Here is a 16,124-nt window from a genome sequence, read left to right as displayed (position 1 = left end):
CTCTTCAATTTTTTTCGTCTTTCAACCAATTGCTGCTCCTATCGCTCTGAGGGCTTTTTCCAAGTTTTGTTTTGACTTGTTTATCCCGCTCCTGGGAAACGGGCTTTGCGTACTTTCGATAAAACGGAGGAGAATCCTACCGGGGGATCAGGTATAGTTTTCCGGGAATCAGCCTCTTTTCCCACAACGTCCATTCCTTTTTCTCTGCCTTTTCACGTTCTTCCGAGTCTCCCAAGACGCGTTTTATGGGGACCTTGGGAAGAGGAACGAGAGAGATGGAAAGTGAGAGAGTGCCAGATGATGTTCTAAAACGAAACGCAGCTCTTGTGTACGCGCTTCTACCCTTGCTTATGGGACAAATGTAAAAACGGCTCTGATTTACCGACCCAGCGTTGAGAGCGCGTTGACCGAAGATTTAAAATGAAACAAATAAACTCGATAAGAAGAAATGGAAACTCTTTCTTGAGTCCATTTTGTTGTGAAATTCAAAATGAAAATTTGATGCTTCGGAAGGTCAAGCTGAGAGTGAAACTTGAACGGAGTCTTGTTGCTTAAGATGATGGATCAGTCGGTGATCACAACCGTGAGTGCGAGAGAGATAGCTGCAAATTTTGAAAAGGAATTTTATCCACATCGTTCGTCTGATCGAAAAAATAAAAATGTCATCGGATTTTTGCGATCGTGCTGCGTACGATGACATTTTTATTATTTTAATCGGACGAACGATGTCAAAGAGTTTCAATTTCAAAAATTCGAGGTGTGATTACCGACTGATCCATCATCTTAAATTTGACTTTTGTTTGAGGGGGATAAATGTCGACTGATCCATCATCTTAAATTTGACTTTTGTTTGAGGGGGATAAATGTCAAAGGGCATTAAATCCTTGGACTCTTTGGGAGAGGCAAATTCACACTGGAGCTTTGTATTGCTACGAAAAGTGCGATCGTGTCACACAATTGTCGAATTCATGATCGATATTCCGCTCCGAAAATATGTTTGTACGAAGCCCCTTTCTGAACAATTGATCTTACAAAAACCAAACGATCCGCGGAAGTCACGAAATTTTGTAACGGTAACGATGCTCGGAGCTTCTGAACTCGAAACAATATTTTGTCATTATATTTTAAATTCAAATATTTAAAAAAACTCCAAAAATAATCCGTTTCGTGTAGCATGAAATTATTAGTTCCCTGATTTTCCGATCACAAGCTCCGACATATAATTTTCATTCGGCTAGAGAAAATGATGAAACATGAGAAAAGTGAGATTTTCGAATTTCCTGACGATTCGATACTGCAGCTGTCTCGTTCGTCGGGAGAGTTTATCGTTCCTTTATCATTTTCTGGCTGCTGGAAGGGATAAATGAACGATTATTTCCCTACGCAGAGTGTGTTCCTTTCATAAGCAAATTGTTGAGCTTCATTCACGAAATAATCAAGTTTCTTCGTCTCTTTTTTTCTCCCGGTCTCGTTAGTGAGGAACTTTTTTCTTACGAAACGAGCTTCGTTTATCTCATTGAAGGCGAATCACTTTTGGTCACTTGGGCTGGGTGGTTACGTAACGAATATGTGGAGTGGAACTCCGAGGCGATTAAATGACTCAAGTCCCAAAACGAATTACATCGAGCTCATTAGCTCGTATAGGAATATTTTCGAATAATCTCAAGTTACGTTAATAACTGGGGCGTGGCCTGTTCGCTTCGCGCAATAAGATTAATCCAATTTTGAGTAAACAAATTCGTGCAAGCGAGCGAGCGCCGGTCGTTGGCATTTGCAACAAAGCTTCGCCTTGAAAGCGAAGCAAATGTTGACCGAATAAGGACTCAGCGAGACTGACGACGAGACTTCTCGAGCCACGCGACTGCACGGAGGGTGTCTCCATATTTATTTCGTCGTCGGGAATTAAGCTCGGGTAATCGCAACGAGAAAATAAAGGATCGACGAGCCAACGAAGCATCCAGGAAATTCAAATCAGCTGACCTCGGAAATAATCAGTTCGGAAAACTCACGAAATTATGAAAAACTGATGCAAATATTGGAGCAAGAATTTCCCTGTTGGACACCCGCTATATCGAGTATGGTCGGTGGTCTTGATTCACACGTGGAGCACACTTGCATTCTCTTACACTCGCCTCTTGCCTCGTTTCATATTTTCTTTCTTCGCTTCATTTGCCCGTGAGTCGAGCACTCGCACGATTCGAATTTTATTGCTTCTCGCACTATTTCCGTTTCGCTTCATTCATTTTTTTTCTCCATTCGATAAAATGCGTTGAACAATTTAATCGGATTCTCTCATTATCTTGACCGATCCATACTTAATGAAAATCAAGTGGAGCTTCGGACTAAGTCGCTTTTCTTTTTTTGTTTCAACTCGAAACAAAATTTTCTTAACGCACGAAAAGATTTTTTTGAGAAAGCCTTGAGATTTACACAGATTTAAGGAAGTTGAGGCATTAGAATGAATATTATGTCATCGCTTTTAAACCGATGGCATCTTATAAAGTAAAGTGTAAAAAAAAATCAGTTACATTTTCAGACAGTTTAGGAGCGTCGTTGCTGAGAAAAATCAATAACAATTTCGGCCAAATAACATGTAATCTTATGGAAGTCAAGACACATTCGGTGATATCTTCGTTAATAATGATTCTAAAAATATGAAATTTTTTGGGCAACATGAGCTGAATAATGTTAATTTTTTCAGATTTATTAGGAGATTTGCTGAGATTATATCAGTAATAATCGGTTTTCCATGCAATTTTTTGAGGCTAAGATCGTCACCGTCCGTGGTTTCGACTGAGCTTTCACCAATTTTTCGTCTTTTTTTTCCCAACTCTTCTTCAAAGTGTATGCAACAATGCCAAACTGTAAACTGGTCTAACTTTTGAAAGGTACAGGTCATCACTTTTGGGTAAAAAAAATGACTGTACTTATTGGTTATTCAGATAAACGTGCTTAAATATGAAGAAAAATACACAGTATAGTAATAAAGAATTACGTTAAAGATTGAACGAAATTGGTAAAATGAACATTCTTAACCTCACATTTGCTTATTCCAGCATTTTGCATCTTCTTGGCTTGACCCATTCCTGTTATAGCCTTCTGTCTTTATATAAATACTTTTTTCTTGATCCATTTCCCGTTGTGTTTTCTAAAACGGTTTTTTACATAAAAAACGATGGTATTTTCGCCAGGGACGAATGAAAATTGGGGTTCAGGCAGTGATGGATCCCTGTTTAATTAATGACTTGTAATTTCATTCGCCAAAAAATAAGTTGAAAAAATGTATTTACAATTTTGAGTTAATAACTCTAACATTAATTTAGAGTGATAATATCTTTAATTAAGAAGTAAAAATCGAGCCAATTTAGACACCCATAAAATACGATCCTACGGGCATGAATCTACCTTAAAACCTCGGAATTCTTTGTCGAGCGTATTCAACGAAATTATTTCGTTTAAAAATATATTTTTGTTTCTCTTCGAAAGTTCCGTTTGAAAATTGGTTTTGGTATGCTACTAAAATTCTCGTTTCGCAATTTCGATACTCGGACGAAGTAAATTCGTTGGATTCAACAAAATATTTTGATGTTTCAATCGAATTCTGTTTTCAGATGTTGAACAAAGTGAATAATCGAATCAATTGCGCTGCATCAAGAAAACTTAGTTGAATTTTACTTCTCAGTGCAACTCAAACGATTTTTGTTTTCATTTTATTACATTCGAATCCTTTTATTAGGGAAAATCGAACGAAAATTTGAATTCTCGTGCTCGAATATCTTCAAAGTTTTATCACGATGCAGGGATATTTGAACACACGCGTATCAAGATCTCGAAGTCTGTTGACCCGCTCCCAAGCACAAGGTTCATCGCTTGCCCTCGATTCGATCACATCGAGTGTTCAAGAAGCTCTGAAAATTAGAGAAAATAAAAAGAAACTGTAACTCTTCTCAGCTCGATAAAAACCTCGGAAACGTAAAAACGTCGAACGAAATTTCTTTGCTCATTAAAAAATAATTGAATTTACGTAGCATAGACTTTGCCACGTCAAACCGGAAGGAAGTAGAGTGAGCTGAACAATCTCACGTCAAAATTTCGGTTTACTAATAACAATTTTTCCCAATCGAAGAATGTGAGTGAGGATAGAAAAAGTTGGCGGTACAATCGTGCAATAATTTGAAATAATATTCAACGTGTGCATCGGCGATGGAGTCTGGTTCTGATGTCGTGACTCCCGGAGAGGAAGCGTGAGAGAAACGCGTGGGTCGCGTATCTTCGTTTGTAACCCCGGTCACGATAGTGTTAGCACGCTGTTGCCTCCTCTTTTCCTCACTTTCCCTCCTTCGCTCTTTTTCTATTCTCTCGAAATTCCACGAGGAACGATAAAGATAGACACATACGAAGTTAACGAGAGCAGGAAACGGAAGGCCGAATTGCGCATGTTCGAGCAGGGCTCATCGAAGACTCCATTTTATTCGATAGTGCGACCGATGCGAACAAGTTCGGGAGGAAAAAATTGTGGCCTAAAAACGGGAAATTAAGGGGTCTACCCCAATTAGACGGGCAAAAAAAAGATTATTTTCACGAATTTTTTTGACCGGTATAAATTATAAATGTGAATATAAAGAGTGTCGGGCCTAAAAGATACACTCTTAAAATACACAAAAAAATTTTTTTATATTTATTTTAGCAAGTTTTCGTACAGAAAAATGGAGGAGAAGACAGATCCAAAAAAATGATCGAAGAAAAAAAGTAAAAATGCTTTTAGATTCAGCAGGTAAATGGCTACAGCGCATATCACACGATTTTTTCAAATATCACAAAATGACGGTCATTTTTCCAAAAACTACGAAAAAAGCACGTTTTTTCATCGTTTTTTTTTTTAAAAAAAAAAAAAGAAATTTTGGTACGGAAACTATTTAGTTTCGAAGATTTTGTCAACGAGCCATCGAAAAACGTAATTTCGAGGGAAAGGCGTTCAAACAAAGGCAAATGTCGTATTAAAGTTTTATAAAGATCCGAGCAGTCCAAGTGTACCTTTGAGCGACGTTAGCTTGGCTGTCTGAGCGCGCTGATACGCACCGTCCAGTACGGTACCGCGTACTTAACTTTTAAATATGTATATTTTTGAAAAATGCAATAAAAGAAATCGATTTATTGAAAATTCTCATTAGGCTAGAGCCCTTAAAGAAAAAAAAACACAAAAACAATACGAACGAAGAAACTCGTAACACACGGAGAAACTTTTGTAGCAACAATTACTATGTTTTTATAGTAACGTCGGACCACATCGGTATTATAATAATAATCGCTACAGAGTGTGCCAAATTATGCAAAAGATTGGGGAACCATTACCTCAGTTCACAGTAAATAACGCGCTGTACTATATAAAAAATGAACAGCGAGCGAATTTTTATTAAAAACGTAGTAAATATAATGAAATGATTTGATGAAAATTTAGGAGATAAGATAGCAATCGTTTCTCTGTGCTATACCAAAAATTGCATACTTTCATATTTTCCCTTTTACCGCACTGAATTTTGTTCAATAACGTAGCAAAATTCATGCGCCTACCAATTCTATATGCGGCGTTGCGAGTATAAATATGAAAATTAACCAGTGGCACATAGTAAAATTTCAAGCAATTTGTCCAGTCCGATTCACCAATTTTTAACAATTCGCGAAAGAGACGAGTGACATTCAGATATCGATACATCGTTCGATGTAAGAGCGTCGCAGACCTATATTTTGCCTGTATGTTATTTATTATTAATTATTATGCACTTTTTGGTGAAACGTAATAGAACAGCACTGCTATAAAACGTAGCAAATTTTTCTAGCGAATTCATCCGAAATATTCGTATAAAAGTCTCTCCGTGCAGAATGGAAGGACAAAAAGGGGGAGTGAACCTCAAAAAAATGTGGACGAGAACAAAAATCATTAGTCGTTGACGTATTTATTGTTAATTTGATAATTACCCGATATATAATTAACGATCCCACTGGTCAATGGCAGCCCGCACGGCGAAGCATTGTTCGTGAGATTTCTACCTCGTATTTCATGACCCATTTTATACTTAGATTAATTCTTATTGTTTCATAATAACGTTACAATTATTCATTATTTTAGTATACAAAGTGTGTTTCGAGTCGAGAGTAATGATCGCGCGAGCATCGATATTTCGAATGTATACGCGTGCGTATATATATATTGAAGCGCGATGAAGTTGACAGAGGGAACGATCGATTCTCAATCCATTTCTCCCTTTCCAATGATTCGCTTCGCTTGTACGCACAATTCACCGCTATTCAGAGGCTCTTTTAATAACGCTCATCATAGTATTATAACAATATTATTCGATAGGACTGCCCAAGCAATATTGGCGAGCGAAAGTTCGATTCGTTATTCGTCATTTGAAAAACCACGATACAAGACAAGCCTGATATGGACAACGGCGCGTGTGTATCCGCGTCTGCAAAAATTTCACTCGTTCTAACATCGCTTCGACCCTCGACTATTTTTAATCACGACAGAGTAAGAGAGAAGAATTTTTAATTAGAATTTCCATTTTCTCATCGCCTCGGATCTCTCGATCATTCGTTTTTTCTCGACCAAGCGATCATTGGTATTCTTCGTACTCGATTTTTTGTCGTATTTTACAAGAATATGTGAATAAAAAGTGGTCGCTCGATGTATGCATGTGTTGATGTACTCCATCGCGTCATTTAGAACACACGAAAACATGCACGCATCGGGAGCTCTCTCTCGCAAAGAACACAATTAATTTGACGTTAATTACGATCTTTGAATCTCTGTGGACTCGATCTGATTTTTCTTCATCCCAAAGCGTTAATCGCTCTCGTTGAACGAGACAGCGATATATATTCTAATGAAATTACGATCTAAGAATTTTAGTTATCTGTACAGTGGCCAGAATATTTTTTCGATATTATCCTTATCGACCGCATGCACTATCGAGAGATCTTTCGTATGAGGTTTCACTGGAGTGAGACGAAGCGAAATAATCGATCGTCGATCGCTTTCGGAGAGCATGTTTTCCGATAAAATCTGCTTCAAGTTTTCGTGCTCGCAATGAAAATTGAATTAAAGATTGCAGGGGGGTTCGTAAATTGCTCGAGGAAATGGTGAAACTACGAGTAAAGGGAATTAACATTTCGGGGCATTTGGAAATGAAATAAACGGGGGGAGGACTGCGAAAAAGGTAATAATGAGGCTCGAAAAAATAATGAATTCGACATCGCCTCAATGTCGCGTTTTTGCTTCACTCGATTTGCCAAATTTGAACGAAACACTCGATCGGCACAAGTCTAAATGTATTTAGCGAACATGCACCAATAAGTGATGTTGAGTACGGCGAAGAGAAAGGGAAAGAAAACCCGGGAGAAACGGTCGATGTTGAGTGCTCGCATTCTCCGACGTTGAGCAAGCGTCGGCCCCGGCGGTGGTCCAGTCGTCGATTTCTGCGATCGCCCGGACAACAGCATTGCGTTCTCCTGCGTGAAAACAATCACAACTTGAACGCCCTCGCGAATCGGGACTTCTGTGCCTCCGGGAAAACCCGGAATCGAAGTATCGTTATCCTCGCTCATCGTCGATGCGTGAGACACCTCGCTCTCGGAGTCAGCATCGTCAGCCTCCCAAAATCATCGGGCATCAAAAACTAAATGAATCAATCGGCAGTACTTGCATATACACGAGCGTCAGGCTATTTGGAAATCTCATTTTCTATACGTTGCTCTAATTTTTTAAAACCGTGACCAATGTGACGTTTCGTTGATTCAAATTTTTCATAGTTTCATTAAAAAAGACCACGTAATCTCAGTGTTTTCTCGACAAATGCGTTCGTGGACGGAGCGGTCGAGTGAAAAAACTGATAAAAAAATTCTCGTCAAAAACTTGACCTCCGACTTGAAAGCGTCGTACAAAATTCATGACGAATTCGTGCAAAATTGAAGTTTCTCCATCGTAAGAATAAAACTGTCATTGACTGATCGAATTTAAAAAAAAAATATGAAAATTCATCGAGTAAACGAAATAAATTTAGTCAAGTTAACACGTTTCTTTCAAACCCCACAAAATTATTCCTCCGAAGATCGACGAGTGTCAACATCATTATTATTTGTAAAAAAAAAAGCTTAAGAGGACGGATCAGTCGGTATATCGCAACCGTGAGTACGAGGAGAGACAGCTGCAAATTTCGAAATCGAAGTTCCTTGACACAGTTACACCGATCAAAAAAGGCTCCGTCAGCCGACTTTAGCCATCGTCCTGCGCAGACTGACAGAGCTTTTTCTAAAGGGTCAAACTGTGTCAAAGAATTTCGATTTCGAAAATTTCTACTGAGCTAAGTCGACTGATGCGTACTCTCAAACGCGAGATTTGGATTCTAAAATCTGTTAAAAACATTTTCAGCTCTTTCGTTCGGAGCATTCCTCGTTTCCTGCAGTGCTAATCCGAACGCAAATCAGAACTTCCAACTTCCCAAAGCTAGTGTATACGTGGAACGTCAATTTTAGAGACGATGCGAGAGGATTTGACAATTCGATTTCCGCGATTAAGTGATTTTGAGTCTCTAAATATCGTTATTGAGAGGAGAAAAAACGATGAGGAGCGATCGATTCAAATGAAAATAGCAATGGACTCGAGGATTGGAATTTCGTTGAGGAAATACGAGAAGCTTCTCGAGAAACGTGACGTTCGAAAACGCGATATTTGTGACTGAAATCATTATTCATTGATTGAGTCCTCCGCATCGCTCCGGTGTGAACAAAAATGTGTAAAAAGCTCCACGACCCGCGGAGGCACAGAAGTACGAATTGCCAACGTTAATATCTTCAGTCCAGGCGTTACCTTTGTCGCTATGTCGAAGATCTTGTCGAGTTTGCTCGAGTCGTTTGGACCCCCCGCGGAGGCTGCGGGTGCCGGCGGAGGAGGCGGTTTCGCCGGCGGCGCATCGGAATCACCGAGGACGATATTAACCAGACAATATTCCATTAACGCCATGAACACGAAAATCGTACATATGGACATGAAAGCGTCGACGGCTTTGAGGTACGAAACGGGCGGCAAAGATGCTTGGCTTTTCGCGTGCTGAGTCGAAAGTGTCAGCAACGAGGTTACTCCCAAAGTCACACGAGCTGGGGCGGCTTCCGGTTTTATCCAAAATGACACCCACTGGAAAAGTGTTTTTTAGTGAACTGTTGGAAATTCAAATGATAAAAATCAAGGAATCACAATTTTTTCCACAAATTTCGATGTTTTTCGATTGGAATGTACTTTTGAGGTAGCGAACCCGCGAGTGGGAGGGCTGTCCCGTTTACTTTTCAGGTATTTCGACGGATTATAAAAGCTCCCGGAAAATTTGAGTTCAGATGAAAACGCCAAAAGTTCTAGTTTCAAAAACTTCGGAAATCGTGATTCAGCCAATTAAATATTCCATGATTGAGGTACCCACGGACATAATGACGATCAGACAAGTCGGCACGTATGTGTGGAAAAGATAGTAACCGAGACGTCGCTTCAGGATGAATATCACTTCGAGACAAGTGAAGTTACCTGGAGACAGAAAATGCTCAATTTTAATAAAGTTCGTAAGAAAATTGAAGAGATGATTGCAATGATATTTTACAAAGAGAAGATAGTTTCAGTTTCCAAAAGTATTCAATGGAATAACCCAAAAATTGATGACGCAAGGAGCGTTTAAAATGGAGAAATGATACGTGGGAACTCACAATGTGATCAGCAGAGCGTGAATCTTTGTTCGTCAACAACGCAGTGATGACGAAGGAGCTCGAAAAACGAATGAAATCGCAAAGATAAAAATCCGTCGAGAGTGGTTACCTGTGGAATAAACCTGGGTGCAGTCAGCCGTGTAATTTTTGATGAGCTGCAACTGGGGCAACTCGATGTTCTCGTCAACGACGAGTGGCACGTCAGGATCCCACTGGAAGATCATTTCATCGGTCGTGTGGGACACTGTTGACCGAGTTTTGTTTGCTCAATAAAGTCCTTTTATCCACATATTTAGAATTGAAATTGTAAAGATTTCGAAGAGCTGTTGTGGTTCTGTAAACCGACGATAAATAGGCGGGGACGCTCGTATTACACGAGCGCTTCGTATATTTAGCCCTTGGATTATGGATTGCCGTTTTTCTCTCTGCCTCCCATCATTTTTCTCGTTTTCGAGGTTGACGTCGTCGACGTCGTTTTCGTCCATAATAAAAGGAACGAACGAGGCGCGCTGGCGCGCACGAGATGATGATGCACCCTCACAAGAGCTTCATCTTTCTCATTCGAGGCTTATCGACTTTCACTTGAGTCGAAAACCACCCCCGATCTCGCGCCTACGTGAACTTTCTCTCTATCCCTCCCCCCAACCCCCCATTTCTTACTTTCTTTACTGCTTTCCACCTCGCGTTATCAGCCTCTCGAATTCCCCAGCGTAGTCCATTCGATTATCAAATATTTAACATCGAATGGACCAAAACACCTTCTATAATGCACCGCACACGGGGAACACGGATTCGCTCCGTGTTGTAAAAAATCTTATTATTTTTCAAGAATTTTTCAAGTATTTTTAGACATCGATTACAAACAGCATGATAGTTTTTGAATTTTCCTATTTTTCATCCCTTGAATTATAAACAGCTTTATGTCGATAGCAAAAAGTGATGGACGTGAGAACTATATTTCGCTTTTTTTTCGAGTGTTATTCGTCATGTCAGAGTAGCACTTACGGATAAGTGGACATTTATTGTAAATCACAAATTTCGAATTTCAGCATAGTAAATTCTATGATAAATACACGAATATACACCCCGAAGACGTGTGACATTTTACCATAAATAGAGTTTTTTCAGAGTTGCTCGAGCATACTTTGCAATATAAAGATTCGAAGTGCGACCAAAAAGATTTTTTACTATGATTACAGAGAAAAAGACTCTTGAGTCTTTTGAATAAAAGGTATGGGTGTTGGTCTTTTTATTGTGGTGGCTAGAACAATTCTTATTACTGTTCTTCGAATTAATGTTGCAATCCAGTCCGTATATATACTGTCCCCGAGATAATAAATTTCTTGTACTTTTCTCTAGAATTTTCGGCCTCGTTTTCTTCGTGCATTTTTCAATCAAGGATTTCTCAAATGTACTGTGATTTAATTACAGTTGAAACGAGTCGACAGTGGAATTAAGGACACTTAATTGAGATCGAAATGAAATCGAAATGGAAAATTTGACAGTTGGAAATTCTTCGTTCGCTCAAATAGCCGAAAAGTATTTTTTGATTCAAAGCTTTTTTTGTCTGACGTTTGCCACAATGGATTTAGCTCAACGATAACGGTCAATCGATTTTTAGGAATCAAATCCTGTCGGATTTGAATGGTGTTAAGGTGAATGAGAAAGGAAAATTTGGATTTACTCACGACTCTCCATTTGCAACTTGCATTCCTGCGTGTCGTGAGGATAAATGAGAAAATTCATGGCACAAGAGAGCTTGAGAGTGAGTCTGAAACGGAGTAGAATTAGACACAGAATTTATCGGATTTTTTCGTTCAATCAGTTTAAAATGAATTGGAAAATTCTTGAATTTGTAGAGGAAAATTACACTTGGTTATGAGGGAATTACGTACTTGACCATGTACAGTATTGTTTTGTCTTTGTAAAGCCACAAATAGTGATTCGGTATCGTCATAGTTTGGAAAGTAACGGATTTGGCATTCTTGAAGAAAGAATCCGGTCTCCACATTTGTTTCAACCAATCGACTTCCAGCAATCTTCAAAAGTGCGTAAAATTGAGCACCGCGAGACGATTTTTCGTCGATCGATAAAAGTAAGATTCTCCAATTCGTACCTGTACTCGGAGGTCATATTTTCCGGAAGTCTCAGCCTATTGTCCTTCCACGTTTGCGCAAAAAATATGTCAGCGGCGTAAGTCTAGAGGGCGACGAAAAAATCGATCGTTTCGTATTTCCTATAATTCGTAATTCGTTATCGATTCGGATGACTGTGAAAATGAATTTACCATCGATGTCTCGTCGATGGAATCGAGACCCATGACCGTGACGTGAAAATATACGACCGTCGCTTGCCCGTCTTTCTTGGGCGGTCTCATTTTGTCGTAGAGCTTTGGATCTTCGGGCAGCAGATCGTAAAATTCCAAACTTCGCCTGCAATGTTCGTCGAATCCTGAGAAATATTTAGTGCACTTCTCGATACAACCCTAATGGATCCTCTAGGAGAATACGTTTATAGTAAAAACTAATCTCCCCGACTGATGACGAAAGTTTATTCAAATTTGGATTTTTACCTCGAAAATCTTAGCAAAAGTTTGACAGAATTGAGTTATTTTTCATATAGCGACTAAAAATTCTAAAACTATTAAGACTAACGTGGCCTGATGAAGCGGAAAGTCTGTGTGTACTAAAAATGCTTGTAGCGGGGTGCACAGCTTTGGAAGCATTCAAGCTCTTTTTTCAAGACCATTTATTAGAAGCCTATTAAGACTGAATAATAAAAAAATAATGAATTCGATGCCGAGAACATCGTTCGAGCGGACTTTCTCTCGTTCTCATTCCTTCAGATTTTCCTTGTTTAAACAACAAACTTCTTTTTGGTGGAGGTTTGTATTCGAGTGCGCTCTCGACAAGTCCAATTCCACTAGTCGGTGGAGAAATCTACAACGATAAGCTTACTGGGCGTACGCGTCGTTGACGAGATGAAGAAAAAGCAGGAGAAGAAGAAGTTGGTGGAAGGGCGATCGGGCGCAGGGCGGTGCGGTTACGCGCTCGGTGGACGAGTCGAAACGATCGCCACGATATTCTCGTGACCCGAGCATCGTGACGGCACACGATTTCTTTCCTCGTCCCTGTTTTACAGCATTTCTTTCCTCGCTGAAGCTCGAGCCGGCGAGCTCAAAATGCTCGAGGGAATATCGCGTTTGTTTATCCGCGGAAGTCTGTAATTTTTGGTTTGATTTTTCGAGCACAAACTAGCGGGGCGGGGAGGTCGAATAAAATGCACTCGGAAGCTCAAAAATCAGAGGTTCATCCTGACGAAATGAAAAGCAAAAAAACGTTGCCTTCCCTCTCGATTTTTCCTTCGAATGTGCCACGAAAAAAAAGTGTCTAATTGCTCCTCGGGCACGCTCCAAGGGGAACGAAGACGAGAGCGCGACGTGTACCGAACGACTGATCTTCTCGTCCCAGTGATTTTGCCAAAGTTGCAGAAACTCAAAGTCTCCGAGTGGCAGCCATGCAAGAGGAGGGGCGCGGAGGTGAGGTCGAAGGGGAAGCTTTAAAGAGGAGGACAACGCAGGAGGAAGAGGTGGATGAGAAAAAAAGGTGGTGGCTTCGAGGGGCTCGGTACAGCAAAGCTGACAAAGTGAGAAACTGAGAAATAGAAAGGGTGCGAACGGCGGAGAGGGAAGAGAGGCCGAGAAAGTGCTGGCGGTAACATCGCTGCAAATCTGGGGGTTGCAGCCTCCGCTACCATTTCTACCACCACCGCCTCCACTTTCCTCTTCCCTGTACGTTTACCCCCTCTGGTAGCGCACTCTCGTTCGCTATCGAATAATAGTTAACTTCGTCTCTCTGACGTAAATACGATCCAGTGCATTTCCACGCCTATTTTTAATCTCCTTGTTTGCTTTACCGCGTTCACACTTTTTTCACTGCTTCTTATCCTTAATTAGGGAAAATCCCCGGCATTGGAACGCTCCTGAAGTTGCATTTTTTTTTCATCCTTGCGTCGGACGATTCGAGGGAAAGAACGAACGATTGAATTTCTTCGTTGAACCATTTTTTTAACAATTTCGTTCGTTTCATTCGGTTTTTTATTCAATACTTACAAAAAGCGTGAAAAAATGAAGGGGATTGAATCTCAGTTTAGGGTAAGAGAAACATTTTGTGTTAAAAAATTCTTTGTTTTGAAAAATATTTAATTTTTTATTCAAATTCTATTTTATTTACAGTCGGGAATGAGGATGAGAAAAAGTGCACGATTCGTTGTCCTTTCCACTTACATTGACCATAGAAGAACATGAAATTAATCTATTTGAGTTTGACGAAGAAATTGGAATGATGAATCGAATGAGAGTCGGCAATTTGGCAGTTTCATCGATCTCCTGAGCGATTTCAGGCGGATAAAAATCTTAAAAAAAAAGTTTTTTCCCCAATTCTACTCTTTTAATTCGTATTGTTAAGCCGGAACTAAATAAAAAATATTTTTCATTTTTGTGGATAATATAAACGGAAATTTGAAAGAAAATGAAAAAAAAGCGATAGGAAAAGCGAAGAGATAATAAACCCTCGCGGCTCCACTCGTCTCCCCTCTTATTCCCAATTCATATCTCAATGCGGCAATCTCTGCGTCGTTTCCGATACTTGTAACTTTCTACATCCGCATTTTTTCGAGTTCCCAGCAAAACAAGCAATTCCGAAATTTCGAATCGAGGAAAAATCCAACGGTGACAAAATTTCCGTCGGAAAAAATGCCTGCCGGATGTGCTGGGAGGAAAGTCGAAAGAGAGAGGAAAAGCAAACACAATATGCGCCAGCACCGGAGACCTCTCTCTGGCCGCTCCGGTAATCTCAATGCTCGACTTGGGTACACCGTCGCTACTCGAGAGTATATCGTGCATATACAACGATTCGCAACGATTTTTTCACAGGTACGAGAGCTTGATATCGTCACTGAACGTTTTCGTTAGCAGGTTTTCGCAGCTTCCGTTTTTCTCTCCACGTTGAGTCGTCCTGCGAAGATTTTTCGGTGGTTCCTCGAGCAGCAATCGAAGACAATAAACTTTCTGATTCCGAATCAGAAAATGCAGGAAAAATAGACGCAAAACTTCGGCGAGGCTCTCGACTCAACAGCCCCAAGAGTTTGTACCCCAAAATTTGAATCTCATTGCGAATAAACGAGACAGAACCAACTTAATAAAGGTGAAACGATCTAAAGTCACTGCAGCCACTCACAGACGAGTACAATCAAAAAGTCTGTTCGCTCCCGGAGACTCTACAGGAGCCATCGCGTTTCCAAGCTTTCGAAAACTTTCAAAATTTCTCTCTTTAAGGTAGTTCATGCACGGAACGATTTTCTTAAGAAAGTCTTGAAATTAACTCAGAGCTACAATGGATATATAACGAAAGTCTGGGAAAACATTCGAGACGATTGTCTTATTAGTAATAAAGATATATTATCTTAAAGATTGAACGAAATTGATAATGAACACATTTGCTTATTTCGTGCTCTCTAAAGCGGTTTTTTACATAAAAAAACAATAGTATTTTCATCAAGGACGAATGAAATTTCGGGTATTTAGTCAGTGATGAATCCTCGATTAAATAATGACTTGAAATTTCAATTGTCAAAAAATAAGTTGAAAAAATTTATTTACAATTTTGAATGAAGAGTGATCGTATCTTTAATTAGGCAGTAAAAATCGAGCCAATTTAAACACCCATAAAATACGATCCTACCGGCATGATCTACCTTAAACCATTGAAATAGTTCAATTTCTCCATGTATTTTTTTATTTTTTATTCAATTGATCGCGACTTCTCGGAAGTCTGCGTAGCTTAACCGAGGAGAAATTAATCATTTATTTTTCAATTGTATTAAAAAATTGTGCAAATTTTTGACGTTTTTGAATTGGCCAGAAACCCTAGAAAATCGAAATCCAGCTGATGCGAAAAGATTTATCGAAAAAGATCGATAAAAAAAACGCAAGAAAAATTGGATCCCAACTTTTGTGTTTGGGCAATAAAGAAAAAGAGGACTTTTAATTAGTGTGTAATGAAGGAGGAGAAAAAGAGTCTTTGACGTTACGATGCAGCAGTTGCCAGAACAGAGAGTATGCGCTCGATACATCGATCCTGAAAATTGTGCCGCGGATGGAGAGCTCCAAGGAGAAGGGGCGAGAAGTAAGGTAGTAGGGTAGATCGTCGAGTGGTCGCTCGCTCTCGAAGGAGAGGATGCTCGAACGACCGGAGTGACGACGACGACGAAGTCGACGTCGTCGACGTCGTCGTCATCGTCATCGATGCGGAGCTCGCATTTGAGCTAACGATGATGATCCTTCGAATTTATTTTGCCATTTTTTTCAAAATTCT

General features: G+C 39.8%; 1 protein-coding gene across 5 annotated transcripts; it reads right to left on the bottom strand.

Annotated features, from left to right (window-relative positions):
- Positions 1–5,938: 5,938 nt before the first annotated feature.
- On the bottom strand, positions 5,939–13,211 carry ort (ora transientless). 5 transcript variants are annotated; one of them, XM_043426330.1, is made up of 9 exons: positions 12,708–13,211; positions 12,038–12,182; positions 11,867–11,949; positions 11,646–11,789; positions 11,439–11,521; positions 9,860–9,994; positions 9,474–9,574; positions 8,870–9,193; positions 5,939–7,479 (listed from the first exon to the last, which is right to left on the bottom strand). In XM_043426330.1, the coding sequence occupies exons 1-9, from the start codon at positions 12,848–12,850 to the stop codon at positions 7,327–7,329; spliced, it is 1,311 nt and encodes a 436-aa protein (XP_043282265.1). In that variant the 5' UTR covers positions 12,851–13,211; the 3' UTR covers positions 5,939–7,326. The 5 variants fall into 5 exon arrangements, with proteins under 5 accessions (XP_043282265.1, XP_043282263.1, XP_043282264.1 ...); XM_043426328.1 differs by having other exon boundaries at positions 5,939–7,512; positions 12,708–13,210; XM_043426329.1 differs by having other exon boundaries at positions 5,939–7,512; positions 12,717–13,210.
- Between the last annotated feature and the right edge of the window lie 2,913 nt (positions 13,212–16,124).

This window comes from Venturia canescens, chromosome 8 (genome assembly GCF_019457755.1).
Source record: "Venturia canescens isolate UGA chromosome 8, ASM1945775v1, whole genome shotgun sequence".
Lineage (NCBI taxonomy): Eukaryota > Metazoa > Arthropoda > Insecta > Hymenoptera > Ichneumonidae > Venturia > Venturia canescens.
Note: the sequence above shows the minus strand (reverse complement) of the source record. Positions and strands in the feature narration are given on the sequence as shown.

Excerpts from the sequence above, each read along its gene's own strand:
- ort (XM_043426328.1), bottom strand. The coding sequence starts at position 12,850 with ATGCTCGGGTCACGAGAATATCGTGGCGATCGTTTCGACTCGTCCACC. Across the intron at positions 11,790-11,866 it reads AATATGACCTCCGAGTACAG|ATTGCTGGAAGTCGATTGGT; the intron begins GTACGAATTGGA and ends GCACTTTTGAAG. Across the intron at positions 9,575-9,859 it reads CACCCAGGTTTATTCCACAG|GTAACTTCACTTGTCTCGAA; the intron begins GTAACCACTCTC and ends TTCTGTCTCCAG.